Below are 26382 nucleotides of genomic sequence, written 5' to 3'. Positions count from 1 at the left end.
TATTTATTGCCTGGGGATGAGGGAGAAGCGATCGCATCTGTCCTCACCCCACTCCCGGGATCCCTGGCTCCGGGCTCCCCTGAGCTCCCAGCGGCACCCCCGCCCCGGGAACCCTTAAAGGAAAGGAGCACCAAGTGGGGGCGGGAAGCTTTCCAGCCGGTTTGGACATGCAGCCTGGAGACCCCCTTCTGGACTGTCCTCAGGGTGGGGAACCCTGCACAGACCACTGGCTCCTCCCTGCTCCCCACTCCCCCACCACCAGTGGGGGGAGACAGGGCCAAGCCCCGGAAAAGCGCTTAGACTTCTTCGAAACCAGCTTCTGGTGAACCTCACTCCCTGGCGGCCCCCAGGCGGTCCGCCCATCTTGCCCTGACAGCGGGCCAGGAGCACAGGCACCAGGGTCCAGGGCGGGAGGCAGGATAATGCAGACAGGAGCACCCTGTGAGGAAGGCGTCGAGCAGCTGGGTCCCTGGCAGTCCTGTGTGGCACTTGCAGCGATGCCCCCGTGAGGCGGGAAGGGACGTGACCAGCCCACAGGCCCCTCTGTCCCCCCACGGGCTGGCACGATGCCTGGGCCCCAGACTCTGCCCGGCCCTGAGGCCCATTTTCTGAGGCCAGCCGTCCTCCCGGGAGACTTGGGCCCAGCTGGGGGCCACGGGCTCCGCCTGGGTGCTGGGAGGAGTTAGAGGAGGACAGGGCACTTGCCACGCCCGGGCCTGGGCTTGAGGGGCAGTGGTCTTCTGGGGGACCTTTTGGCCTCCGAGGCTCGGCAGATTGGGAAAAAGTCCGAGCCGGCCACGCAGGCTGCCACACAGACGCTTGAGCGGCGACCTGGGGTCGGGACGCGCACCCCCGCTGAAGAAGCTTTTCTGGAACGGCGAGGCGCCTCTGAGGCTCCCCGTCACACGCGCCCGCCGACGAGGCGCAGATAATTGCAGGGCATTTAGGCAAAGTGAGCACCCGTAAAACCTCTGCAATTCATTTTCCTGACAGCTTGTTTAAGAGACGCCGTCTAATGTGTTAAAAATACCTACGTTTGTGTCGGATCTGAGATCAGCTAGAAGACGCTCAGAAAGCGCCAGTGAAAACCACCGGGGGCAGAGATTCCTGTTTGGAAAAGGCTCCAGCCCCAAACACCTCTTCTGCTTCCGCCTGTCCTGAGGGCCACGGAAAGTGCCGTGGGTCTCGGGAGCCGTGTGCGCGGACCCTGGGGCCACGGTAGCACGGGACTGCGGACCATGCTGCTCAAACTGTCCTGTCCTGCCCTGTCCTGTCGCAGCTGTGGAGGCCAGAAGTCTGAACCGAGGTGTGGACAGGCCCTAGAGGAAGGTCCCTCCCGCCCCTTCCAGCCTCTGGTGGCCCCAGGCGTCCCTTGACCCGTGGCTGCACCCCTCCAGTCTCTGCCTGTGTCTTCACGTGGTGTCTCCTCTGTGTCTGTGGCTCTCCTCTCCTGTCGCAGGGACACTTGTCGTCGGACTCGGGGCCACCCTAAGGCAGCGTGATCTCATCTCAACGTCCTTAACTGCATCTGCAAAGACCCTTTTTCCAAGTACGGTTCCACCCGCAGGTTCTGGGCATCGGGGCCCGGACCTACATTCAGTGTCCACCGGTAGCCCCACTGGGCCACAGTTCGTGGCCGGAGGCAGAAGCCGGGCCAGGGCTGCCTGTCCCAGCGGGGGCTCGCTCCCCGCGCACTGCCCGCCGGGCCGTCTTGCTCCCGGGTGCAGACGCAGCACTCTGTCCCCTGAGCCCTTGACCGGCCCCCAGCTCCAGGCCCGGGGCCCCCTGATAGATGCACGGGGAGGAACAGGGAGGAGCGGGTGCAGAGCTCACGGCCCTCCGATGAGATGGTCCCGATCGTCCCAGCGCGACGGGGCTGTGCTCTGAGGGTCTTCAGCTGAGGAAGTGCCTCTGGCCCCCCTGCAAGGATTCGACCCCTGGTGGGGGTGGGGGGCGGCATAGGGAGGGAGGGGACCGCAGCTCAGGCTCGCCAAGGGCCCCCTTTCATCCGTAATCTCACAAAATGCCGGTAGTGACCCTGGGGGGCTGGCGCCACAAATCCGTCTTCCCGCCAAGGCAGTGGCACGTGATGTGGCATCCGTGTGCCCCTCACCCCAGAACCCCCACCTTCTCTGTTGCGCCTGCCCCGAGTGCCTCTCTCCCTTCTCCTGGCCCTGCCCCCCACCAGGCAGGGCCCGCGGGAGACCCGGGAGGAGGCAGGTGCACTGGGGCACATGTGGCCTGTCTGCCCCTGCCTCGTCTCGGGCGCTGTCTCCACGTGCACCTGCTGGGCTGTCGCTGCCCGTTCCCCTGACCCTCCAGGCTGCAGTGGAACGGGCTTCCCCGGCACAAGCCTCAGAATCCTGCGCCAGCCCCGGCCAGTTGCCCTGCCTGCCCACACCTTGTCCTGTCGTCCCGTCGCAGGAAGCTCTCCCACGTGCCAGCCCCAGTGTGCTGACTGGTTCCTGTCTGACTCTGTGCCGGGCCACGAGCTCAGATGGCTTTCACGGCCACACGGGGGACAGGCACCTCTGACGGTCGGGCTGGCCACGGCGAGGGGGCGTTATGTCTGTGGTTCTGGGGCCCAGCCTTCCTGCCCCAAGCCCATGACATTTAGCACAGGTGCAGGTCACTGAGTTTGGGTCAGGGTCCGTGAAGGTGCCTCCACGCAGCCACCGTGAAGGCCACAGGGACGTGCGTGCAGAGCAGGTCTGGGCTTATTCTGGGACCGGCACCGGGGCGGCTCTGACGTGCTGGGTGGGCCGGAGGGCAGGCATGGATGCTGGGAGCGTGGTCAGGGGGTTGCTCTGGCCCAAAGGCAAGCTGGAAACGTGGGGGGCCAGGCAGTGAGGCCAGGGTGTGGTCAGGGCCCCTGTCTCCCTTCAGCCCGGGGCACGGGTGCCCTTGCCACCCACAAGAGCTCCCAGCCCCGGAACAGGAGGGCTCCAAGCCCCTGTTCCAACCACTGCCTGCGCCTCAGCGGTTCCCACAAGAGCCCAGGGATCTTCTGCTCTGTCCCAGCCCCCAGGGCTTGACCACACAGGAGCCACATTTCACCAAGACTCAGCCGGGTCATCAGCACGTGGCCACTGGCCACCTCCTCCCAGCCCCCAGGCCGGATGCTTTGGTTGGCGTTTAAAGTGTTTAGAACCAGTTTCAGCCCTTTCTGGGGGGCCTCCTGCTGACGTTTAGTGGAATCCTTTCCTGATCTTTGTAACTAATTCACGAGGTAGGTGGGGCCTCAGGATCGATACTTGCCCTGACCTTGTGAGCTGGGGGCAGCACAGTTAGAGCCCCAGCACAGGCCAGGACGCAAGCAGGATGGCTCTCCAGGGCCCCCCTTCGCAGCTTGGGCCCCCACTTGCGGGGATTTTCGCTTCCATCGGCAATAAATTAAACGTGTTTTCATTCCTCCTGCCCTGGAGAAACAGCCGCTGTTGGAGAGGGGAGCCCAGAAGGACGGGCTCTTTATGAAGAGAACCGCAGAGGCTCCTGGCCTGGGGGGTTGGAGGCGACAGACCCCCGGCTGCCCCTCCCTCTGCATCCCGTGTCCCCCCCAGAAGGTAGAGCTGACGCCCCCTGCCCCCTGCACGCCGGTCCCCGGAGAATCCAGCTGTCCCATGCGGGGCAGGCCGGTAGAGCCCAGGCGTGTTCACAGGCGTCGAGGGCTTTCTTCGTTATTTGGCTGAGTTGGGGGCCAGTGGTGCTATCTCTACGGATAATGGGGCCACCTACAGCCCGGCCAGAACTCCAGCTTGTCCCCTACGGCTGAGCAAAGCTACAGACACTGTCCGATGCTCAAGCCGGCACGGCCATCCGCACGCAGGTGGCCTGCAAACCAGCTGCTGCCTGTGGGTCGGTCCCCTGGGTCCTGAGTCCAGTCGGGAAGCCGGCTGGAGGGCGGGGCTCTGGTGCTCGTAAGGAGCGCGTGGCGGGAACGAGACGCCTTCCCTGTGTTCACTGGTCCAGAGAGACCTTCCGGTCCGGTTGGGGAACCGGGCCCAGTCCCATCCTCTCCGCTGGGGACCCGTGCACAAAGGCCGCCGTGGCCCCCCACGGCCCCTCAGACTTGGGGGGGGGGCAGCCCCCCCCCCCCCCAGCTCCCCATGCCTTCTCCCCACCGGCACAGCGCCTGAGCTCATCGGCACCGTCCTGAGACGTCCACGTGTCAGGGAGCAGCCGGGGTGGGATCACAGCCCGTCTCAGCCCAGACGCCCCTCCAACGGGTGGGTCCAAGTGCCGCGGCGCGCAAGGCGCGAACAGCTTACCGCGGCCACCAAAAATAAGCGAGGGCGTCACCGCCTGGCACCACGGCCCAGCCAGCAGGCAGGTCCGGAGCCAACTTCGGTGCTCTGGCCACCGGTGCTCAGCGGAAGGACACCGATTAGCGTCGCCGTGCGTGGCCAGCGGGCGGTGTCTCAGAGCCCTGGGCCGGCCGTGGAGTGGCCGTCACAGGCAGCGGGGACCTGGGTTCCCACAAGGACACGTGTCCCGGGTGGCTGCAGGGAGGGGCTCAGGCTGGAAGTAGAGGACCCTGAAAGCCTCTACAGCGAAGGGCCCAGGCCCAGGCAGCCAGGGGCGGGGCCTCGGTCTACAGGAGCCTCCCGAGGGCCAACTAGGGGGGGTGGGGCCCGGCAGGCGTGGTGTCCAAGAAGCTGCCCGAGTCAATTCGAAAGGGGCCTGGGTCCTCCCGAGGGGTCCAAGGAGAGATGTTGTCCCAGACCAGCCGGGTCTGGGTCCTGGGCAAGGCCAGCAAATGGGCCAGGGGACAGAGCAGCCTTTTCTGTGTCCTGGGCCCCTGGTTCTGTGACCAGTGCAGGGCCGAGCCAGCGCCCGCCCCCCTGTGGTGCTCACTCTGCAGTGAACGTGCCGGGCCCAGCACAGCCCTGGGATTTCTCAAAGCCGCAGCACGTCAGGGCCCAACGGGACCCGTGTGGCTCTTTGCCCCCCTCCCAGGGCTCCCTGCGAGGACAAGGGAGAGCAACGTTGACTGATGGGCAGGGCGGGCTAGAGCACGGGGAGGGCTTCCTGGAGGAGGGCCGAGCGGCTTCCACGTCTGGGAACGTGGGTGGATTGCCATGCCCCGTGTGCTCCCCACACCCAGTGCTGGGTGCAGCAGAAGGCAGGTTTGGGCTCCTCGTGTCCCCCCCCAAAAGATGCCCACGTCCCCCCACCTGCTCAGCTGGGCCCGGGGTTGCCACCTCCACGAAGCCCTCCACCCCTCCCCCTCACCATCCCCGTGCTCTGCTTCCTCAGTGACACAGCCCTGAGCCCCGGCGTGGGGCCAGCAGGCGACCAGAGCTCATCTCGGGGATGGACGGCCGGACGCCCCACCCGGGGGTGAGTGAAGCTGGCGTTTCCAACAGTCCGCTCTTGCGGATTCTGACTGTCGGGTTTCTAAAAAATGGCAGAGAGCTCATTTCTCAGCATCCTCTCTGCAAAGCTGTTTCTGTTTCAGTAAGAATTGAAGCCGTTTGTGGCTTTAGCTGCCCGCCAGCCCTCAGACCCCCTGCCACACGGGGCCGGCCGGGCGCTCGGTGGAGTGCACGTGGGTCTCTGTGTGTGAGTCTTGCTCAGAGAAAGGGGAAGAAAGAATGTCCGTGCAGGACGAGCTGGCCCTGAGCCGTGCTTTCTCTGCCGAGCGGATGGCAAGGAGTCCCCTCCGGCGGTCACAGACCGGCCATGTGCTCACCCCGCCCTGAACTGCCTCTGCAGGGTGCTAACACAGCGGTCGCCTAACACAGCGGACGGAGGCGCCTCGGGGCAGGAAAAGGTCTCGGGGTGGTGCTGAGGCGGAGGGGCCCCCAGGGCCATCCAGCGACCCCACCCCACCCCTCCCAACAGCAGTCAGGTAAGCCAGTTGCAAGAGCCAAGGGACAGATGTCCGGCCCTTCGGCCCGTCCGCACGGGGACAGCTCTTGGGGCTCAACGCTGAGACGCGACCGTGTCCAAACGTACACTCGATGCCCCTTCCTCAGCCCAAGTGGGCTGTCCGCGCAGCCCCAGGAGGGGGCGTTGCAGGGGGCAGGGGACCGGGCTGGGGTGGGGACAGCACTCCCTGGAGCCCCAAGGCTGACCCATCGGGGAAGGCTCTGTGGTTCCCAGCCCCTTGGAAGGGGGCGGCACGAAGGGAGAGCTGAAGGAGGCCCACTCCTCCTGCTCTGGGGCAGGGGGGCTGTGGCGAGGGGCTCTCAGGGTCGCAGGGTGGGGCGGGGAGGGACCCTCAGCCCGATCCCAGAGGGGCCTGGACCAGAGGCTGTTCCACTCTCATGCCAGACCCTCATGGCCAGGAGTGGCTCAGGTCAGACAGGGCGGTGCCTGCAGCAGGCCGGGCCTGAGCCCTCAGCATGGGGAGGCCTCCGTGTCCCCACGGACACCTCTGTCCGGGTCCCCGCCCAGGCCCAGCCCAGAGGTCAGGCCCTGCCCGAGCCCAGCCTCGGGTAGCAGCACTCAGCGCTCGGAGGGTCTGTAACGCCTGCCAGCAGCCGGGGCAGAGCTTGGGGTGACCAGCAGCCAGGTGGCCGTGTGGCCCGGGGGCAGGGGGAGGGCTGTGGTGACATCTGAGGGAGGGAGAGCACCCCTCGGGTGGGCCTGGACATTCTGAGTCCCTGCCTGTGGGCCTCAAACGGACAGCCTCCCTGCCCTGGTCCCATGGGTACAAGGGCAAGAGTGGCTCCTGTGTTCCGTCGGGCTGCTGTGCAAGGCCCAGGACCCTCGGCCCCGGCCCTGGCCTGAGCCTGAGAAGCTCAGACAGGCATCAGCCCTCGGCCTCGGCCAGGCAGTTGAGCTCTCGCCTTCCGCATCTCCAGGCCAGGGGCAGTGGCTGGGGTGGGGGGGGTGGCAGCGGCCGGGGGCAGTGCCCACCCCGCCTGCAGGGGCTCCAGGCCTCGATGTGGGGCTGGGAGGTTGTGCAGGAGAAGCCACGGCCGGCTGGGCAGCTGACTCGATGCAGGGGACATCCCCGACCCCTCTGTGGGATCTGAGCTCGGCCCAGCTGGCCATGGGTGGGGAAGGGGCAGCAGGAGCTGAGCCCCAGGGGCCCTGTCCCCTGTGCCCGGGACTGAGGGCTTCCTGCACGTGAGGCTTCAGCGCTAAAGCCGGTATCTCGGGCAAACAGGGCAGGTGCCCCCGCAAAGGGCCAGGGAGGGGGTGCCCACGCTGGAGCTCGTTGGGCAGAGAAGGTTTGAGGTTTAGGCCTTAGCTGGCTTGGGAACACGGCCCTGGCAGGCCGTGGAGCTTGGTGACGAATGCTGAGACCCCCCCCTGAACTGGCCCCAACGTCAGGCCCCACCCTGGGTTCTTGGTGATGCTGGTGCAGGTGTGAGGGCACTGTCCCACCCCCACATCACAGCACTGTCCCCCGTAGGACCTGGGGGGGCAGATTCTCCCCCAGCAATGTGTGTTTTTGCAGGAGGGCCCTATCCTCGGATCGGGGGTGGGGGGGTCTTGCGGGCAGAGGGCAGCAGCAGGCCGGATGCGGTTGGCGGGGCCCCGGATATGGTGAAGGGAGAGAGAGGAGAGTGACCCTCCTGTGCTCAGGAAGCTGGCCAGGGGCTGTGGGGGGACAGGTGGGGGCTCTGCCTCGGCTCTGCCAGACGCCTTTGGTCCCTTCAGGGGCCTCTGGAGCCATCGGCCCAGACACATCTGATCCCGCGCCCCGGGGCTGGGGGCCTGGGGCGGGGGACGGACCTCACCCCTCCCCAGTCAGGCGGACGTGATGGACCGGGCTGTTGGGCATCATCAGAGAGACGGAGCCCAGGCGGCGGGGCTGGGGAGAGGCGCCCCATGCCCACTGCAGGGGAATGGCTCCCGGTGTCTGGTCGGGGCTGGGCGGGCTCACCTGTTCGCACAGAGGCACCTGGCAGCTCCTGGCTTAGCTTTTGATGCTCTGATGTTGTGCCCGTTTTAAATGAAACTGGATGTGCCCCGAGGAAGGTGACCACGTGGGTGGGGGCACCTGGGACGGCAGTGGGAACTAGGGGACCCAGTACCTGTTTCCAAACATCGGAAGGGTGTGATGGAGTTCCACCCGGAAGCCAGCTCACTTTGTCCCCGGGTCCACGGTTGTGCCTTTTCCAGAATGTCATAGGGTTGGAGTCACACGGTGTGGAGCCTTCTGAGTGGCTTCTGTCACTCAGGGATTCGCGGTTAAGCTTCCTCCGTGTGCCTCCAGGGCCTGGGAGCTCATTTCTTTTTAGCCCTGAATGATCTGCTGCTGTCTGGGTGGTCCCCACCCACCGAGGGCATCTTGGTGGCTTCGAGTCTTGGCGATTACGGACAGAGCTGCCGTAAACATCCGTGTGTGGGTTTTTGTGGGGACGGAAGCTTTCAGCTCCTTTGGGTGAATAGAGGGGTGTTGCTGGGTCGTACGGTAGGAGTCTGGTTCGTTTTGTAAGAAGCCACCACGCCGCCTTCCAGAGCCACCAAACCTGCCGCGTTCCTGCCAGCCGCCAACCGCGTGTGCACCTGCCGTCCCGCAGCCTGGTCCCTTTCTACTCAGCCGTGCGGATCGTCTCCTTGCCTCCCCTGGGAACCCCTCCGCGCCTGATGCCGAGCCCCTGCCACAGGCTCCTCTTGTCGTCTGTGGATCTTCTCTGATGACAGGTCCGTTGTCTGCGCAGGTCCGTTTTCTGAGGCGTTTGTTTTCTTGTTGAGTTCTTTGCACATTTTGGCGTTTCCTTCCGACGTTTGTGGTTAAGTTCCCGTAAAACCCACCATGTTAGGCATTTCTAAGAGTACAGGTCCCCAGTACCAAGCACGTCCACTCGCCTGTGCGGCCGTCACCACCAGGACCCTTTCCGCTTTGCAAAACTGACACTGTCCCCCTCGGCCTCCCCCAGCGCCCCTCACTCTCTGTGTCTGTGAGTTTGGCTCCTCCAGGGACCTCCTATAAATAGCACCCGAGTTCTGCCTTTTCGCGACTGGCTTATTTCGCTCCGCGTGACGTCCTCAGGGTTCACCCACGTGCTGGCGGGTGTCAGAATCCCCTTCCTCGTGAGGCTGAATCACTCTGCTGTGTGCGTGGACCACGTCGTGTTCACCCGTGCGTGGGCACTTGGGCGGCTTCCACCTGTCGCTGTTGTGAACGCCGATGTGCAAGGATCTCTCCGACCCTGTTTTCAGCTCTTTAGGGGATGGACCCAGAGTGGAATTACTGGGCCGTGTGGCAGTTTTTTCTTGTTTTGGTTTCGGAGGACCTGCCAGCCGTTTTGCATGGAGGCTACACATGGCTGTTTTACTTCCAAGCAGGCCGGGCCGGGCTGGGCCGTCGTCGTGCCGGTCAGCCACGTGGCGGCCGGGTCATGCAGCCTCCGCAGGTCAGGTGTTTCTCAAAGGCATGGACCCCTGGCTGCCTCCGGCCGTCGAGACTCAGAGACAGCACCGTGGCCCTTTGTCAGTGCCCGTGGCCACTGGGAGCGCATCCCCGATGCTGTCAGCTCCGTGTTTGGTGGAGGACGGGAGGGGGGCGGCCGGCATGTCCTGGGGGGCCCGGCCACGGCCAAGGTCAGCGTTTGTACCAGAGCCCCTCACAGCCCCCTCTGGTTTAAGAAAAGTAGGTCAAACAGGAGGCCTGAGCACCCGGCTCCTGCACTCCCTCCAGCCCTCCTGCCCTTGCTTGGCTCTGTGTCTGGCCTGGTGGGGTCACGGGGGGGGTGGCCCACAGCCCTGACGGCTTGGTGAAAGGGACCTCTGGTGGCTTTCAGGTTCCAGAACGTTCTCTGGCGAGAAGCCACCACAGGCGTCAGTAGGACTTGTCACTTCACTGCAGAGGCGTGGCCCCCCAGGCAGCTGCGTCCTGGGAGCCACGGAAGAGAGAACGAGCTTGGGTAACACACAGCCATGAATATTCACGCCAGCATGGGACTTGCAAATTCCAAGCAATTTAAATGTCATAAACAGCATGTGAATATCTTCCGGGGAGAAGATGTGTCAGAGAAAATGAATCTCGATCACCAGGCATAATGGGGAAGCGGCCTCGGCCTTAGGCGGCCGGAGGCTCCTTCAGAGTCACGGCTCTGGGGGGACGTCGTCGTTGGCGCTGGGTGGGGGAGGGGAGCAGCTGGTTTCCGAGGGAGGCGTTGGCTGACGCTCGTACCCCCACCCCCCGTCTGCGGGGACGGCGGCCTCCCGGGGTGTGGACCCCGTCCCCGGTCCGTTCCGGCGTCCCAGACTGGGAAGCTCAGGGCCACCTCCCCGAGGACACAGGTGGGCAGCTTCGGGGAGGGGGACACTGCCCTGGGACGGCCACTCTCTACTTGGGGAAGTTCTGAGCTGGGTGAGCAGGCATTACTGTGATAAATGTGTCATTCGCGTGTTATCTCAGCGAAGCCCTGGGGCAGACAGCCCCGTAAGTGATGGTTCACACCACTAATTACAGTTTTAAGAGATAACTCTGGGGGTCCCCAGGTGGCTCAGTCGGTGGAGCGTCCGACTTCGGCTCAGGTCATCACCTCGCGGTTTGTGGGTTCGAGCCCCGGGTCGGGCTCTGTGCTGACAGCTCGGAGCCTGCTTGGGATCCTCTGGCCCCCTCTCTCTGCCCCTCCCCCACTCGTGCTTGCTCTCCCTCAAAAATAAATAAGCATTTTTTAATAAGAGCTGACTCTGGGCCACCTTCTGGGCTGGGGGCTCCTAGGACTGTCCCCATTTACGGATCAGGAGACTCAGGCTGCGGATGGGGAAGCCATCTGGTCAGACACACAGCCAGGATGGCCCCGGAACAGGTCTGTCCCAGGTCAGGTCTGTGCCGCTGACCCCTGGTGCTCCCCGTCCCCACCCCAGCATCCTGCCCTCGGGGCTCAACTACTTGGAGTAAGAAAGGAGGGTGCCTTCCCTGGCTCGTGCCCTGTGGGCCCCCCGCCCGTGAGACCTCTGGCGCCCTCATCATCTGGTGCAGCTGGTGATTCGTGGAGGACACAGAGAAGTCGGGCGCGGATTCCAGAAGGCGTGGCTGCAAACACGGGCCGTCCAGAGACCCCCGACGTGCCTTCCGTCTTACAAGCGAGTTTCCTGCCCCTTTGTTCTTATGGGATGGCTTCCATTCTTTTTTTTTTAATTTTTTTTTTTTAACGTTTATTTATTTTTGAGACAGAGAGAGACAGAGCATGAATGGGGGAGGGTCAGAGAGAGGGAGACACAGAATCTGAAACAGGCTCCAGGCTCTGAGCTGTCAGCCCAGGGGCCCGATGCGGGGCTCGAACTCACGGACCGCGAGATCGTGACCTGAGCCGAAGTCGGCGCTCAACCGACTGAGCCACCCAGGCGCCCCGGGACGGCTTCCATCCTTAGCGCAACTTTTTCACGCGTCGTTTTAAGTGACCTTGTGCGGATTCTGACTCGTCCTGTTTGGGGGTGATCTGGGGGTCGTTGGGGGGGCTGCACTCTATCTCCTCCTCCTCTGACCGGAGACGGGGCCAGAGGAGGGCAGTGGCTGGTGCCACCTCGTGGGGTGGGGGTGGACGCCGCCTTCAGGGCTTCTCGTAAGGACCCAGAGCTGCCCCGTCCAGCACGCTGGCTGGTGTGGGTCACGAGGAGCCTCCAGAGGGTGAAACGCACACCCGCGATCCCGAAAGCTGGTGTGCAGGGAAGAAGTCCATATTTTCCGGATATTTTTATGCCAGCTACGTGCTGAAACGATAGTATTTTGGACGTGCTGAGTTGTAAGTTATTTTACTGAAGTTACTTTCACCCGTTTCGGCTCCTACTGTAGCTGCTGGGAATCTTTAAGTCCCAGGGGCTGGTGTTCTCCGGTGGGGCTGCCTGTCTGTGAACACCCAGCTTGTCCCGTGTGCCTCTCCAGAGCCCGTCCACGCTGCCCCAGGTCAGGGCGCCCCCACTTCGGGTTAGCTCGGCCCTCCCTTTGCCAGCTGTCGTGGACTGAATGTTTTTGTCCCTCACCCCCAAATTCATATGTTGAAGCTCTGACCCCTGGGGGATGGTGTCAGAAGGTGGGGCCCCCAGGACGGGGTCAGCGCCCCTGTACGAAGAGGCCAGAGACCCCCCTCGCCCCTTTTCCACACCAGCGCCCTCAGTCCCGGACCCCCGCCTCCAGGGCTGCGATAAACAGATTTCTGCTGTCTATCGGCCACTCGGGCCACGGCTGTGGTCACAGGAGCCCGAGGGCACTGAGACAGTGCCTTCTGCCTGCCGTTCACCCTGGAAGTGCTTCCATGGCTGGAGCGCCAGGCTGTGTCCCCATGCAGCCGACTGGTGGGGACAGCACAAACACGTGTCCCATCATAAATGGCCATGCGCCGGCCAAACGGAAGGTAAGCTGTCCCTCCAGCCCGCCGCATGCTTACCTGGTGCTCAGGGACACCTGGCCTCCGTCTGTGCCAGAGGTCGGCCTGTCCCCTCCCGGAGCTCCGGACAGCCCCCTTCAGTTACGCAAATCGCCATAAGCGTGGCGGCGGGAGAGGTGGGCACCCTCGCAGGGGACAGACGGAATGCCTCGTTTGCTTTCCGCAGAGGCTGCTGGTGGTCCAGCCAGAGCCCCCCTCCCCGACAAAGACCCAGATCCTACTAGAAACACTCCACGTGTAACAGGCGAGCCGATTCTGTGTCTGTGACGAGCACCTTACCAGGAAGGAGATGAAATTCCTTTCGCGGGTGGAGGGGTGGCGCCCAGGGGGTGGCCGCACCCTGCACTGAGGCCAGTGGCCCCCGGGCCCAGGTGTGGCCCAGGCCTCGGGCCCAGAGACCTGCCCCATTGCTTCTGGAAGATTCACAACCGTTGAGAGCTGTCTCGTCCGCTCTGGCCGCTCGACGGGGACTGGGGGCTTCCAAATAGCGGCCACGTGTGCCTCTCAACTGTGGGGGCCGCAGGTCCGAGCCGAGGGCACCGGCAGATCCCACGTCCGACGAGAGCCCGAGTCCCGGGTCACGACGGCTGGGGTGTCTTCACACGGAGGAAGGGGGGGCGGGAGCTCTCTGGAGTCTCTGTTATCGGGGCGACCTCATCACCCCAAAGGCCTCACCCCCTAACACCGTATCCTTGGGAGCCAGAATCCTGCATATGAACTTGGGGGGACACGCCCTTCAGTCTGTGGTGGAATCTCCGTCCTCTGGGCAGCGTGAGGCAGGCGCGCCCGGGGCGGGCATCAGAGGTGCGGGAGGAAGGGGGCGGAGCCCGGCCGTGGGGTTTGCTGGTTCCCTCCATCCCGGTGAGGCCGTGAGGGGAGGAGGGCAGCTCCCCCAGGAGGGCAAGTGGCCAAGGGGTCGCCCGAGAACTGGGGTTCCAACCGATCCCCGTTTCCTGGGGGTCTGGTCTGCCCGCCAGAGTCGGAGCCCGTGTTCCGGCACCGTCCTCGCCGCTGAGCCCAGTTGCCAGGGCCGCGCACTGCCCAGAGCTGCAGTCGCCGTCTGCAGAAGCGTGAACGTGAGGGCCCACGTGTTAGCTGAGCGGACACCCTGTCCTGAAACGTGTCCCTTCCGGTTCAGGGGGCAGGGGGTCTGCTCAGAATCTGGGGGCAACGGGACGAAGGCGGGAGGCTGAGGTCCCCAAGCCCCTCACCGTCATGAGGCATTTCCTTGTCAAAGTGACTTCCTGGGTTCTGTGCCAGCCGATAGCAAAAGAGGGGCACACGGGGAAGCCAAGTGCACCCACACTTACGCCCAGAAACACGCGTGCACACCTGCACACACACCCGGAAACACATTCACAGCATGTGCACACACACAGAAACGCTCCTATACCCGTGCGCAGACAGGCACACAAATGCACGTGACCGTAAGCCGCACGAAGCACGAACCGGCGTTTGCTGATAGTGGGGATCGAGGGAGGATCCCACGTCGACATCATCACACCGCAGAGCCCTCGAAGGACCCAGGCCCACCCGTCCCACCCCGGGCTCAGCTGCCCAGGGCCCACACCCGTTTGCACACTTGAGTTTCACCCACCAGCCAGGAGCCGGCTCTCCTCCTGCAAGGCTTCGTTACACGCTGCTCCTTTTCCAAGAAGTGAGACCCGTAGGTGACACTGATGAGCCTCTTTGCAGGAAACACAAATGAAAGAAAACTGTCCTCTGCCCTCCTCACACCCCTGACCCCGACTCTGCACACGGCAGGTGCCACCTCAGCTGTCTTTATAAGACCAGCCCCCAGTTTCTGGGGTGGGACAGCCCCGTCAGCTGCGCCACGACCCCCCTGCCTTCTTGAACTTCCTGTCAGCGCCCGGGGTGGGTTGCATGTTACTTACGCGGGGGGGGTTTCTCTTCAAAGGGAAAGTGTGGGGGGGGGGGGGGGGGGGGGCAGAGAAATTTAAAAACCCTGGGGCGCCTGGCAGGCTCCGTCGGCGAAGTGTCCAACTCTTGGTTTTGGCTCGAGTCATGATCTCATGGTTGTGAGATCGAGCCCCACATCAGCCTCTACACTGAGCGTGGAGCCTGCTTAAGGTTCTCTCTCTTCCTCTCTCTGCCTCTCTCTCCCTCCCTCTCTCTCCCTCTCTCTTCCTCTCTCTCTCTCTCCCTCCCTCTCTCTCCCTCTCTCCTCCTCTCTCCCTCCCTCTCTCTCTCTCTCTCTCACTCTCACTCTCTCTCTCTGATTGTCTCTCTCTTCCTCTCTCTTACTCTCTGCCTCTCTCTCTCTCCCTCCCTCCTTCTCTCTCTCTCTCTCTCTCCCTCTCTCTGACTCTCTCTCTCCCTGCCTGTCTCTCTGTATCCCTCCCTCTCTCTGACTCTCTCTCCCCGCTGTCAGCTGGCCTCTGTTGCACAACAAAACAGTCCAAAACTTGTTGCCTCAAACAGTAACATTGCTTGTGATTCTTTGGATGGGACTTGGGCTGGCTCAGCTGGTCTCAGCTGGGGCCACTTATGTGGCTTCCGTCATCTGGTGGCCCCACAGGCCTGGATGAGTCTGAGACGGCCTCATTCGCCCGTCTGCAGGTTGGTGCTGGCTCTTGCCTAGGCCTTGCTGTCCAGGAGGCAAGTCGGGGTTTTCTCACGTTGTGGCAGCCACGTTCTGGGAGCAGAAAGCACGAGGCCCGGCTTGGAAGGCAGGACTGCGCTGCGTGTCACAGGTCAGAGCCAGGACAGGCAAGGGCTGGGCCGCAGGCCCCACGTCTTTGTGGGAGCAACGGCCAGCCACATGGCGAAAGGCGAGCGCGTCCAGGGGCGGGAAGCCCTGATGGCTTTGAGGACCCTCCTCCACGGGCAGGGAGCTGAGAGTCTGTGGCGCAGTCCTGTTAGCGGAGGGACCCATGACAGTTGCCTCTTGGCCTAGGGTGTCTAGGGGAGGGCTCAGCCCCAGGGTGACACCTCAGTGCCAAGGCTGCCCGCGACGATTAAGAAGGTGGGCTCTCAGGCCTCCGGGAGGTCCTGGGGATCGCGAAGGTGCGGGCCACTGAGGGGGGTGTGGGGCAGCCGGTCGGGGGACAGAGCAGGTGCAGAGAGCCAGAACCAGGCGTGGGGCTCGAGGGACAGCAGCCCATCGGTCGGACGTCTCCCAGCCCAGAGGGCGGCCTCGAAGTTGTTTACCCGGTTGTAGGAAGACTCTGTGTCCACTCCGCCCCCAGCTGGGCTGGGGGTTTCGCCTCGCAGCCTCTGTGTTGGTGAGGCTTTGTCTCGTTGCGGCCGAGCTCACCGGAATGACAGCAGACCGACCGCGGGAAGCGGAGACCTCACGCGCTGACTGCCGCACGGTGGCCACGTCGGCGCCTTCCGGTGCCGCTTTGCCCACCGGGAGCGGGAAGCATCCACGCCAGGAGAGCGAGGCCTCCGAGTGCCTCTGAGTGGCCGTTGCAAAACCGTCGGGGGGAAAACCCAGCTGGGCGTGGAGGGGCCGGGGTGGACAGGGCAGCGGATGACGGCCCTGAAGGAGCCGGGCCCCCCGAGGCTGCACTCTTCACCTGGGTCGGCAGCACCGGGCCCGCCGGCCTGTGGTGCCCCAGCCTGTCGGGGCGTCCCGCGTGCTCCCAGGGGCAGACGGACGGTTCTCGCCCTCTGCCTGCCTCTGCCCCACACTGCGGCTTCCTCTGATCCTACTGAAGCAGAGCCAGTCGCGTGTCACGAATGCCTGGCATGCGCCTCAGGGGGTCGCCGTAGGCGGGGGAGAGGATGCCCCGGCTCCCGAGGAAAGGCATCTTCCCAGACGGGCTGATGATGACGGGAAAGCATCTCTGCTGAGACATTTGCACGAGAAGGAGACTCAGGTTGTTGGAGGAAAAAGCTAGGGGGACCCTCTAACCGGTGTGTGTGTGTGTGGGGACATTAGCGGCCAAGATGTCCGCGTGGGGGGGGGGTGTTAAAGCAGGAGACACGCCTCTGAGGTGCAGCCCCCGGGTCCACCAGAGAGGCCGAGTCAACCCCTTAGCTTCTCCCTGACTCCTCCTACCTGACACTGCTGGGTCCTCCCTCGGTGGCCCACCGTGTCCATCCCCGTGAGCACTGCCCTAATGCAGGCCACCGTGGCATCTCTCCGGGCCTGGGCCCCCCCTGGCTCCCAGGCCCTACCCATCTTGTCCCCCCACCAGCCTGTGTCTCGTGCCCACCGTGAGTCGTGTGTGTTTACCTGTCCTCCGCATTCACCTCAGTCTGTGCAGAGCACCCCGCGTACATCAGATGCTCAATAAATGCTTCTGAAGGTCAGATGGTGAGCCCAGGTGCCGGTGCATTCAGAGGACAGGATGACGGGCTGGTGAACCCAGGAGGGCGTGGGTAGACAGAAGGGAGGGCGCAGCCAGGAGGCGCCGGAATATTCCAAGAGGAGGCGCCAAGGCAGGACGTGTCCCTGCTCAAGCCTGCGGTTCCCGAGCTGGGAAGAAGCCGCTGCCTGGGGCCCGTGTCCAGGTGACAGCCCGAATCATGGGGAGGCCTGAGTCACACAGCCCAGTCCCCTTAAGCTGCCCCAGCTGCCACTGAGCTCCCGCGAGAGAAAAGAAAAGCTGATGGTCCACGAGTGGAACACTGGGGAAGTCGTGGCCCTCCGGACAGCGAGGCTTCCCTACAGCCAGTCGGCCCTCTGCCCTCGTGGGCTCGGAACACCAACAGTGCCAGGCGTCCACGGCCGCGGGCAGTGGAGTCCCTCCAGCAAGCTGCCATCTTCCCGAGAACAGGAGCCGGAGACCAGGGGTATGTTGTGTGGTCCTCGAGCAGTGCCCGGCCCGGGCCGCCCTCATTCCCGAGGACCGGGGTCTTCAAGATGGACCGGCCCACCTCCCTCTTTATAGGCGGGAGACAGGCCCAGCCTGGGAACGGACGCACTCAAGTCGTCTGGCGAGACCCCAATCCGGGCCCGCCTTGCTCTGCGCTCCAGTATCTAGAAACAGGAAGCTCGGCCCTTCGCCCCCACCGCGACCCTCTCTCGCACACTCATGCACGGAGAACCGCGAGTCTCGAATCCACTGGCCAGGGCTATCTGCTGTGGCAGAGTCTGTGGCTGGAGAGGAGAAAAGCAGAGTGGGGCCCCACTCGTCACGCGCCGTGTCCTCGGGATGGAAGGAAGAAGTTCTCGGCTGCCCGCTTTGGGGTAACTGGGCGGCACGCCGGCTGGCCTTCCCGCTTTGCTGAGAGCTACAGCCAGGGCCCTCGCTGGGTGGCCCTGGGCGGGAGCAGGGGCAGAGGACCCCACCACCGTTTCTGAGGTCACAGCCGTCCGGGGACAGGAGCCCCGGAGGAAGCCTGGCCGAGGGAGCGTGTGGTGTCACCGCTGGGACTTAAGCCAGGGCACAGACTCCCGTCCGGGCCCAGGAGCTGGTCAGCGTGGGAAGAAACCAGAGCCACATTCGGGCCGAGTTGGGCTTGGGGTGTGAGTGGCCGCCCCCGGCCCTCCTCCTTCACACCGGCCACTCGGCTCTGGGTCCACCATAATCAGATTCACCTAAAGCAGGGAAAGGGCACTAATTCTATTGGGAGGAGCGGAGATGAGTACAGAGCAGATGTCCTCCGGAGCACAGTGGCCAAGGGGACAGTAATTCGAAATTGGGAAGGAACAGGATATTTGCTAAACTGCGCACACAATTACGTGGCAAGGAAACACAATTGTGGGGCCACACGTCCATCTGCCTGTGATGCCGGGAACACGGGGAACAGGGCGGGCGACGGCACCGAGGTGGGGACAGGCCCCAGGCCGAGCCCTGGTCCTGCACCGCTCTCCCGACCGCGTTGCCGACCGGCAGTCGGTGCTCCTGCTAGCACTCTCGGCCCCTCGGTGTGTGAGCTCCCCGCGTCTCCGAACCCCTCCCCCAGGCACAGCCGAGGGATCTGCTAAACTCCCTGGAAACCCCCCCCCCCCCCCCGTGTGGCCCCCCCCCCCCACCCTGGGGTCTTGATCAAGACCGGGTCCCCAGGTTTTCCTGGCATGGAGCAGAGCCCCGACGCCTCGAACTCTGTCAAAGGCTCACGCAAAACCTCCAGAATGCTCTGTGCTGCGTGAGTTGGTCGTAATCCGTCAGGGTCGAATTAATTCCCCGCATTTAGGAAAATGCACACAAAGGGCTTAGCAAACCTGGTCAGATCGGCTCGAACCTGCATGGTGGGGTTGGCAGGAGCCGGTTCTTACACACCGGGAGCCATTCTGCAAGACGGACTTTGTCACCGCAAGAAAAGGGTCACCATCACAGCGTGAGGGGCGGGTAGGGACAAGAGCCGGGCATACGCCACATGGGCCATGGTTTCTGTGCGTTAGGTGACCACTAAGGTTCCTGCCCTCCTTCCGCTGGGCACAAAAGTGGGGGCCGTGCCCCAGGGTCAGACTGCCGCACACCCGCTCACGGCTCTGCCACGGGTCCTTGTCAAGGATTTTTAAAGCCCGTTTGTTGCCACTTAACAGATGTCCCACTGATTTGAACATTCTCACGGGCTTGTTAGCCAACAGATATTTGACAACACAGCAAAGCACCCCGACAGCTTGCCGCACCGTACGGATGGCTTCCGTGTGGTTTTGAGAGGTGCCGTCATAACCACGAGGCAGCTCGCCACCCCAGCTGCCACGGGGGCTCGTGAGTCCCCAACTCTCAGCCAAGGCCGGGCCCCCGGTGCGCCTCCAGCCTGCGACCCAGGGGAGCGGCCATCCTGCTCCTTCTGGAGGATGCCTCCCCGGTCCTCAGGAAGGGGCAGGCGTCCTGGGAAAGTGATTTTCCTAATCCGATTGAGGGGTCTCCCAGCAGCCCAGCTGGTGCCAGCCCTGCAGTACCGCCAGGAACAGACAGGATGTGGCTCCAGAGGGGCTCCTGTTTCTCAAGTTCACTCTCAGACTGTGGCTTCTGTGGCTCCCGCACTACAGGAGGGAGACTCCCTCCCCAGTGCAGGGCTGCCTGCAGCAGGAGCAGCCGGCGGGGCCGTGGGGAAGTGCCTCCTACACAGGTTACCGGTGCTTGCCCCCTTCTCATCGAGATAGGAAGGGTCTAGAGACGGGTGGAGTGTTCCTGATGGCCCCTGCTCCTAGCTGGCTTGGGGTCCCCACCTCAGGTCTCCCCGACTCCAGCCCACCTCCCCCCCACCCGCCCCCCCCCCCCGCCCCCCCCCCCATTCCTTGAACCCCCTCCCCAGGTCTTCCCCACCCCAGGCCCCCAGTGGCACCATCGGCTTTGGTGGCACTGTCCGTGGTGCTGAACCCCCAGCCTCCTGGGCTGGAGCATCGTCTCTCACTGAGTCCCCAGTGACTTGCCCAGCCTCTTCCAGAAGTTTCAAGCCAGAGAGGAGCATGGGGACCAGAGTGGAGCTGAAGGGAGATCAACGGAGAGAAATGCAGAGGTTCAGCTCTGGGAGATCACCAAGGAGTCATGATCTTTGAACTAGAAGTTGTTCTCAAAATTTTGCACTCGGGGCACCTGGGGGGCTCAGTCAGTTAAGCGTCTGACTTCGGCTCAGGTCACGATATCACAGTTTGTGAGTTTGAGCCCCGCGTGGGGCTCTGTGCTGACAGCTCAGAGCCTGGCACCTGCTTCGGATTCTGTGTCTCCCTCTCTGCCCCTCCCCTGCTCACTCTCTGTCTCCAAAATAAAATTTTTAAAAAATTTCTTTAATTTGCACTGACCCAAAAACAGCATCCTCTCTGGGCAGTTGAGGGCAAGCCACGTGCCCAGAGAAGCTTCCCGTGTGAGGATGAGGTCCCGCACCCTGGTGTGGCTCTTGCCCATACAAATGGATGCTTCATCTTCCTTTCATCTGCTGCCTGCCTGTAAGACGTCCCGTGACATGGGAGGTGGGCACTCCAGCTGTGAGTCAGACTGGGTCCGGGCTCACAGCTGGGTCTGGGTTGCTTCTTCGATTAGGTGTGAATACTGACAGCTTCTGCCTTGTTAATTTGACATGTGTATTCAGTGAAGTGCAGGCAGGGCTCCGAGCATGCTCTCTGGCTCATGGAAAGCATCCCGCTCATGCTTAGCTAAAGTCTATGTATCGAGAAAGGGGAAGTTAGAGGCCCTCAAAATGTCCTTTCTACGTTGAGCCAGAGTCTGCCTATTAGGGCCGTCGTGGCGGGATGGGCTGTGTCGGATAGGCCGACACCTGCAGCCGGAAGCAGGCGAGCTAAGCCCCAGGCGGCACCCAGTGCCTGGGGCCCTCCTCCCCGTGCTGGCCTTTCAAACACTAACCATGACTCGCATGGCCCCTCCAGGTCACGTGCCGTGTCCTCTGCCCTGGTCCTCCACCTGTCCCACCAAAGCCCAGGCCTGTGGCCAGCACTGACCCACAGAGCGGTGTGCAGCTCCGTGGTGCCCTGTCTTGTTCTCTAGACACTGGTCCGTGTCTATGTGTCCCTGCTGGGTGGCAGATATTGGAACTCCAGGTCCCAGCAGCATCTAGAGCGCCGGGGTGCTTGTCAGACAAGGGATGGGAAACCCTGGGCTGTGTCACCTTGCAAGCCCCTTTTCTTACCTTTGGCCCACCCCTGGAATGGGGACATAGCCGCTGAGATCTGGTCCCTTAGGCCCCTCACGCTTCCCGGTCCTGGGGAGGCGGGGTGACACGTGTGATTTTCATGTAACCAAGGGGGCAAGGGACACACACGCAGGAGAAGCAGACCAAGTGTGCCCTTATTCCATCCCTGTGCCCTCGATCCAGGAGGACATGACAGGAGCCTCCCAGCTCCCCAGGCCCTCCCCGCCCATGTCGGCCTCTGCTGGGTTTCCCTCCTGGGGACGCCAGCGTGGAGCTGTCTCCTTACTCCACCTGGCTGCTCTGTGCTTGCTTTTTTCACCTGTCACCCTGGAGCATCCAGTCCGCCTCATTCCCGATGTCAACAGGGTGCCCCGTGGTGTGGACGCGTCGTAACTTATCAACCAGCCCAGATGGTGTTGTTCCTGGATTTTTGCTTTTCGAGCGAGGCTGCGCTGAGGGACGGTGGCACACCAGGACTCTGGATGACCCACCTTGGCCGTCCCCGCCCTCAGCAGCCGTGGCTGTCCCAGTGGAGAGTCGTGGGCCACACTTGCTGGGTCTGAGGGACGTTCTTTCCACTGGAGTCTGACCTGGAAGTTGGCAGGGGCCACCCCTGTGAGCCTGGGCCGGGCTGGGGCTGCTCATCTGCTGGGGAGGGGGTCCTCTTCCAGGCACCGAGGAGGCCCCAGCGGTCTCTACAGTGGAGAGTTTGGGCGAGAAGCCGAACCTCTGGGTTTTGCGAACGACCCGACCCTGCTTTGTGCCTTTCCGCTCACCGCAGGCTGCTAGTTGAGCCCTGAAGCAGTGTGAGCCCGGGGGCCATCTCTCTCTCTAAACACGTGGGATTAAGTAGAGAGGCTTGGGCCCCAGTGCAGAACAAAAGAAGGGAGGAGTGAGACTAGGCCCTTTGAAAGGGGAAGGAGAGGGGTCTCAGTGGAGAACCCCCTGGCTGACCAAGGGCCTGGAGGCGGGCCGGGCTGCCCGCATCCACGGTGGTGCCTCTCAAAGGCTGGCAGGCCTGCCGTGTGCACCCCCCCCCCCCCGGGACTGGGCGCCGGCCCTGCCTCCCAGGGAGACCTCTGTCCCTAGATGCACACCTCCTTTTTATTGCTCAACGTTCCGCTCCACCTCCCTCACGAGATTACAAGTGCTGGGGGGCAGACACCAGCCCCGAGTCCTCGGACAGGACTGGCGGTGACAGCGCCTCAGAGCGTCCTGGCTCCGTCCCCAAGCGGGTCCCCCAGTAACATCCTGGGCGCCACTGAGTATGGACCGTGCTCTCAGCCCTGAGCTGAGCACTCTTACTGTCCCCCTTTCAGAAGTGAGAAAGCTAAGGCTGAGAGGCCATTCTGGAACCGCCCAAAGCCGTATCCAGCCAGCCAGCGCACCACCAGGGGTGTCTGAGGCCAAGGTCAAACCCCCCACTCCCTCCCTTTTCCCCTCCCCACCCCCAACCCTTGCTTCCTGGAGGCCCTGCCCGCCTCAGGGCTTTCCAACTCCGGCCAGGGCTGCAGAGCCCAGAGGCAGGGGACGGAGGGAGGCGGGGAGGCAGCTCAACTTGTGGCCTGGGGCTCAGAAGACCTGACCTCCCCGAAGCAGGCTGGCCGCTGTGGCCAGACCTCGCCCAGCGGTCAGTCGGGGCCACGGGGGAGGGCGCTCAACCACCTCGTCAGGGACGGAGGACAGGCTCTGGGAGGGAGGTGCTGGGCTGACAAAGCCAGGACCTGGGCCTCTGGAGGCTCCCTCTGGGCAGTCTGCTTCCTGCCGGCCTCTTGGGTCCAGCTTGAAGCTGCCACAGTCCACGGGGAGACTGAGGCAGGATGGCCGGGGCTGGGGTTACGGGAACGTCTGGAGGCGCGGCAGGACAGGAATTTCTCCGAGGGCTGAGAGAATTGATTTTTTTCCATCATTCTTTTTTTTTTTAATAGCAGTGCCTGAACTTTATTTTTGAAATTCCCTCAGTTTCGTACCGTTTTGTGGCTCTCCTTTCTAGGTTTTAATCTTTGCTCCATCTGGATTTGTTTTTTTGGTGTGGGATCTCCATGAGTTAGGGTACAAGTTTCGGGAACCAATTCAGATTGTCCTAAGGGGAATAAGGAAATACTTATTTTGCTGAAGAAAAACTGAGAGGCTGGGAGCAGTGGCTGCAGACGGCGGCTGTAGGAGCTCCAGCGAGGCCCGGCGGCGCCCCCCCCGCATCTTCCCCCACCCCTGCCCCAGGTCCCTCCTGAACAAGAGGCCTGGGGTCGGCTCTCACCAGATACGTGTAAATGGTGCAGGGCTGCAGAAACGGCCTGCATTTGTCCAGGGAGGGCCCACCTAGAGCTTTAGGGATGCGCCGACTGGACGACTGGACGGACCTGGAGGGTGGGCAGTTGCAGGGAGGCAGAGGGGAGGGGCCCGGGGAAGGGGGCGGAGACAGCAGGCCCTGAGGGTCCAGTCTCCTGGCTTTGCAGGCTGCCACCCTCCTGCCCCCTCTCCCTGACATGCTGCCCTCTTTACCCAGCACCACGCTTTGCCTCACTGGGCGCCATTTCTGGCCCGTCTCCACTGCACTGGTCTCCACGTCCACCCTTCCCCCTGTGCCAGTGTCCACACCAAGTCTCTCTCGTGGGTCAGTATTTGGTAAGTGGGTGGTAGGCTGCCGCCTCCCTGCCCGGTACTGACCCATCGCTCTTCCCTTCTAGAGCTTTCCTGGCCATTCTTAGATGACGTATTTCGATTTGCATTTTAGCATCAGCCTGTCTGTTCCCAAGTCTTATGTCTTGTTGGGACAAATGCCTAGACCAGGCACGGCGTCCACACCTGCACCTACCTGTCTGGGGAGGCCCTGGCTTCCCTCACCTGGCCTCCTTGCCTTCCTGGGATGACATTTACAGTGTTCCCGGAGACTCTGCACCAGGCTTATGAGAGGTGCTTCTGTTCACTCATTGTCAGCGGGTAGGCCGCCTCGGGCCCCCGTCCGTGCTGTGAGCTTTGACAAGAGAAGGCAAGCCCCCAGAGCCAGGCGTGCCCCCCAGTGCCTCCGCAATCCAGATCGATGCCCACCTCCAGGCTGCAGGGGTGGGGGATGCCGAGGAGAGGCATTCCGGCCCCTGGAAGTCAGGGCTGGCCCAAGCCTCTGACCGGGGCGGGCCTGCAGGGTGAGGCCCCCTCTCCTCGCTGCAGACCTCAGGATCAAGGGGAACCGCAGCGGGCCTCACACCAGACCTCCTAACCCACCAGGCAGGGCCCTGGCCCCTGCCCGTGGCCCCCACCTGCCCTCCGAGGCAGCGGTCCCTACTGCCTGTGCTCAGCGAGGTATGGTATCTTAAATGTTTTGACATTTAAAATCTGTGTTGGATACGTTTGTTCTGTTTAAATAATACCGGGCTGCGATGACTCACAGGGAATTAGTTTGTCTCCTGGGCCCAGACACAGCGTCCCCCTGCACCCCTGCCCAGCCCGCAGCCCAGCAGGAGCCTCAGAAGCCTTCCCGGAGCCGCCCCGCCGCACGCCAACAGCGTCCTCACCAAGGGAGTTGGGATGGGGCCCCATCTCGGGCCTCCCGAGCTCTGAGGACGTGGGGGAGAAGGGTGCCTGGTGGAGGGGCTGTCAGGAGCCCCGGGCCGGCAGTGAGTGATGGGCACTGGGGCCAGCGTGTGGGAGAGGCCCTCCCGAGGGCCCGTTCACCCTAGTCTAGCGGAGCTTTGTTCAGATGGCACTGAGGTCTCCTCCGGCCACCGCCTCCTGGAGGCCCTCTCCATCTCCCAGGTGGGTTCTGGAACACTGTGTGGGTGGGCAGGGCCTCTGGAGACTTCAGCCCGCGCCCTCAAGAGAGCAGGCGTGTGAGCCTGCCCCGCTCTGGACAGACGCCTGACCGCCAAGAGGGCCGTGGAGCAAACCTGCCAACGTCCCCATCTGGGAACCTCTGGCATTTCTTGGTGGCCACTGGTCCCCCCGGCCCCTGCTTGTATGAGCAGGACAGAGGTGCAGACACCATGTCTGCGTATCGTGGAGGACCCTTAGCTCTGCTCTCAAGGGCTGCGGGCAAACCGAGTTAGGAGGTAGCAGGGGTGCAGCCCGGGGTCCAGGGAACCCCGGGCGCAGACGCCCTGGAACTCTCCAGAGGGATTGCAGCTGCCCGGCAGAGCCAGGCACAACCAAAAGCTTTTTTGAACGTGAAGTTCAAAACGAACATTCGGAGCAGCCGACCACGGACAGACCCGCTGTGGCATCTTGAGGGCGAGGCCACGTGGGGGAGCAAGGGGCGCCAGACAACAGGAGCGCTCGGGAAGAATAAAAAGCCACGCGTGGATTTATACCGCTCGAGGCTGCTATGCTGCTGCCCTGGGAGGCGGTGGCCGCGTTAGGTCCAGCTCCATGGGGGACCCGTTCCCTGCTGCCCACCAGGGCCACCCCTGCAAGGTGGCTGCGAATGTCCGTCTCAGCCTGGTGTCCCGGCAAGGCCAGACTTGGGCTTGTACAGGTCCAGCCCCTGTCTGTGGCTCAGTTTCCCCAGGTACAAAGGACACGGAAGTTAGAGGGGCCAGTAAGAAGCACTTTTCATGCATGGAGAGGCGGCGGGGGACGGGGGGGCTGGGCTCAGCCTTCCTGGAGGGGCAGCGCCATGCTCAGGGATGTACCCATGACATGTTGTGTCCAGAGCTGGAAACAGAGAGCCCCAACCCTTCACCGCGACCAGGGCACACCACACTGTCTACAGGCTGAACCCCATGCAGAGTGGCTCCCTGAGATGGCAAAGACTCCGTGACCGCTCTCTGAGCCAGGAGTGGGTGGGAAACGGGCAGGAAGTGGGGGGTATGTCTACAAGCCTGACGCAAAAGACCAAGCACCTTCCATACTCCAGGCCTCAGACCCCCAGCCGGAGGGACAGGCACCAGGGCGGGCAGCGTCCCCTGCACGCCAGCCTGATGGCTGTCCTGCTCTGTCCCTGCAGGTTAACACCTTCATGTCCTTCGTGTTCCCCATGGTGGTCATCTCCGTCCTGAACACCATCATCGCCAACAAGCTGACCATCATGGTCAGCCAGGCATCTGAGCAAGGCCAGGTGTGCGCAGTTGGGGACCAACACAGCTCATTCAACATGTCCATCGAGCCTGGCAGGGTCCAGGCCCTGCGGCACGGCGTTCGGGTCTTACGTACGTAACTGCCGGGCCCTTTGGGGGATGGGCCGGGTGGCGGCAAGGGGCTGGCAGAGCTGTGAGCCTCACACTGCCAAACAGGGCAAAGTTTAAGACCCGGGAAACGGAGCAGTCCGAGCTGAGACTCAAGGGTCAGCCCCAGCCAGGGGTTGGTGCTCTTAACTCCACTCCTCTACCTATTCATCTGCCCGTCCACCTATCCCTCCAGCCATCCACACATCCATCCACACATTCATCCATCCCTCCATCCACCCACCAGCCATCTCTCCATCCATCCACACATCCATCCATCCCTCCATCCGTCCACCCATCCATCCCTCCATCCGTCCACCCATCCATCCCTCCATCCATCCACACATTCATCCATCCATCCATCCATCCATCCATTCATCCATCCATCAATCCATCCATCCCCCCACCCATCC

At 63.1% G+C, this 26382-nt stretch overlaps 1 protein-coding gene across 1 annotated transcript in view; it reads left to right on the top strand.

The window, feature by feature from the left end:
* Positions 1–26382, top strand: part of NTSR1 (neurotensin receptor 1) — a 44979-nt gene that overhangs the window by 13994 nt on the left and 4603 nt on the right. The window contains exon 2 of the mRNA XM_049650495.1: positions 25753–25954. Within this exon, the coding sequence (XP_049506452.1) occupies positions 25753–25954 (202 nt within the window). The remainder of the gene's footprint in view (positions 1–25752; positions 25955–26382) is intronic.

The sequence above is a fragment of the Panthera uncia genome (assembly GCF_023721935.1).
Source record: "Panthera uncia isolate 11264 chromosome A3 unlocalized genomic scaffold, Puncia_PCG_1.0 HiC_scaffold_11, whole genome shotgun sequence".
NCBI lineage: Eukaryota > Metazoa > Chordata > Mammalia > Carnivora > Felidae > Panthera > Panthera uncia.
Note: the sequence above shows the minus strand (reverse complement) of the source record. Positions and strands in the feature narration are given on the sequence as shown.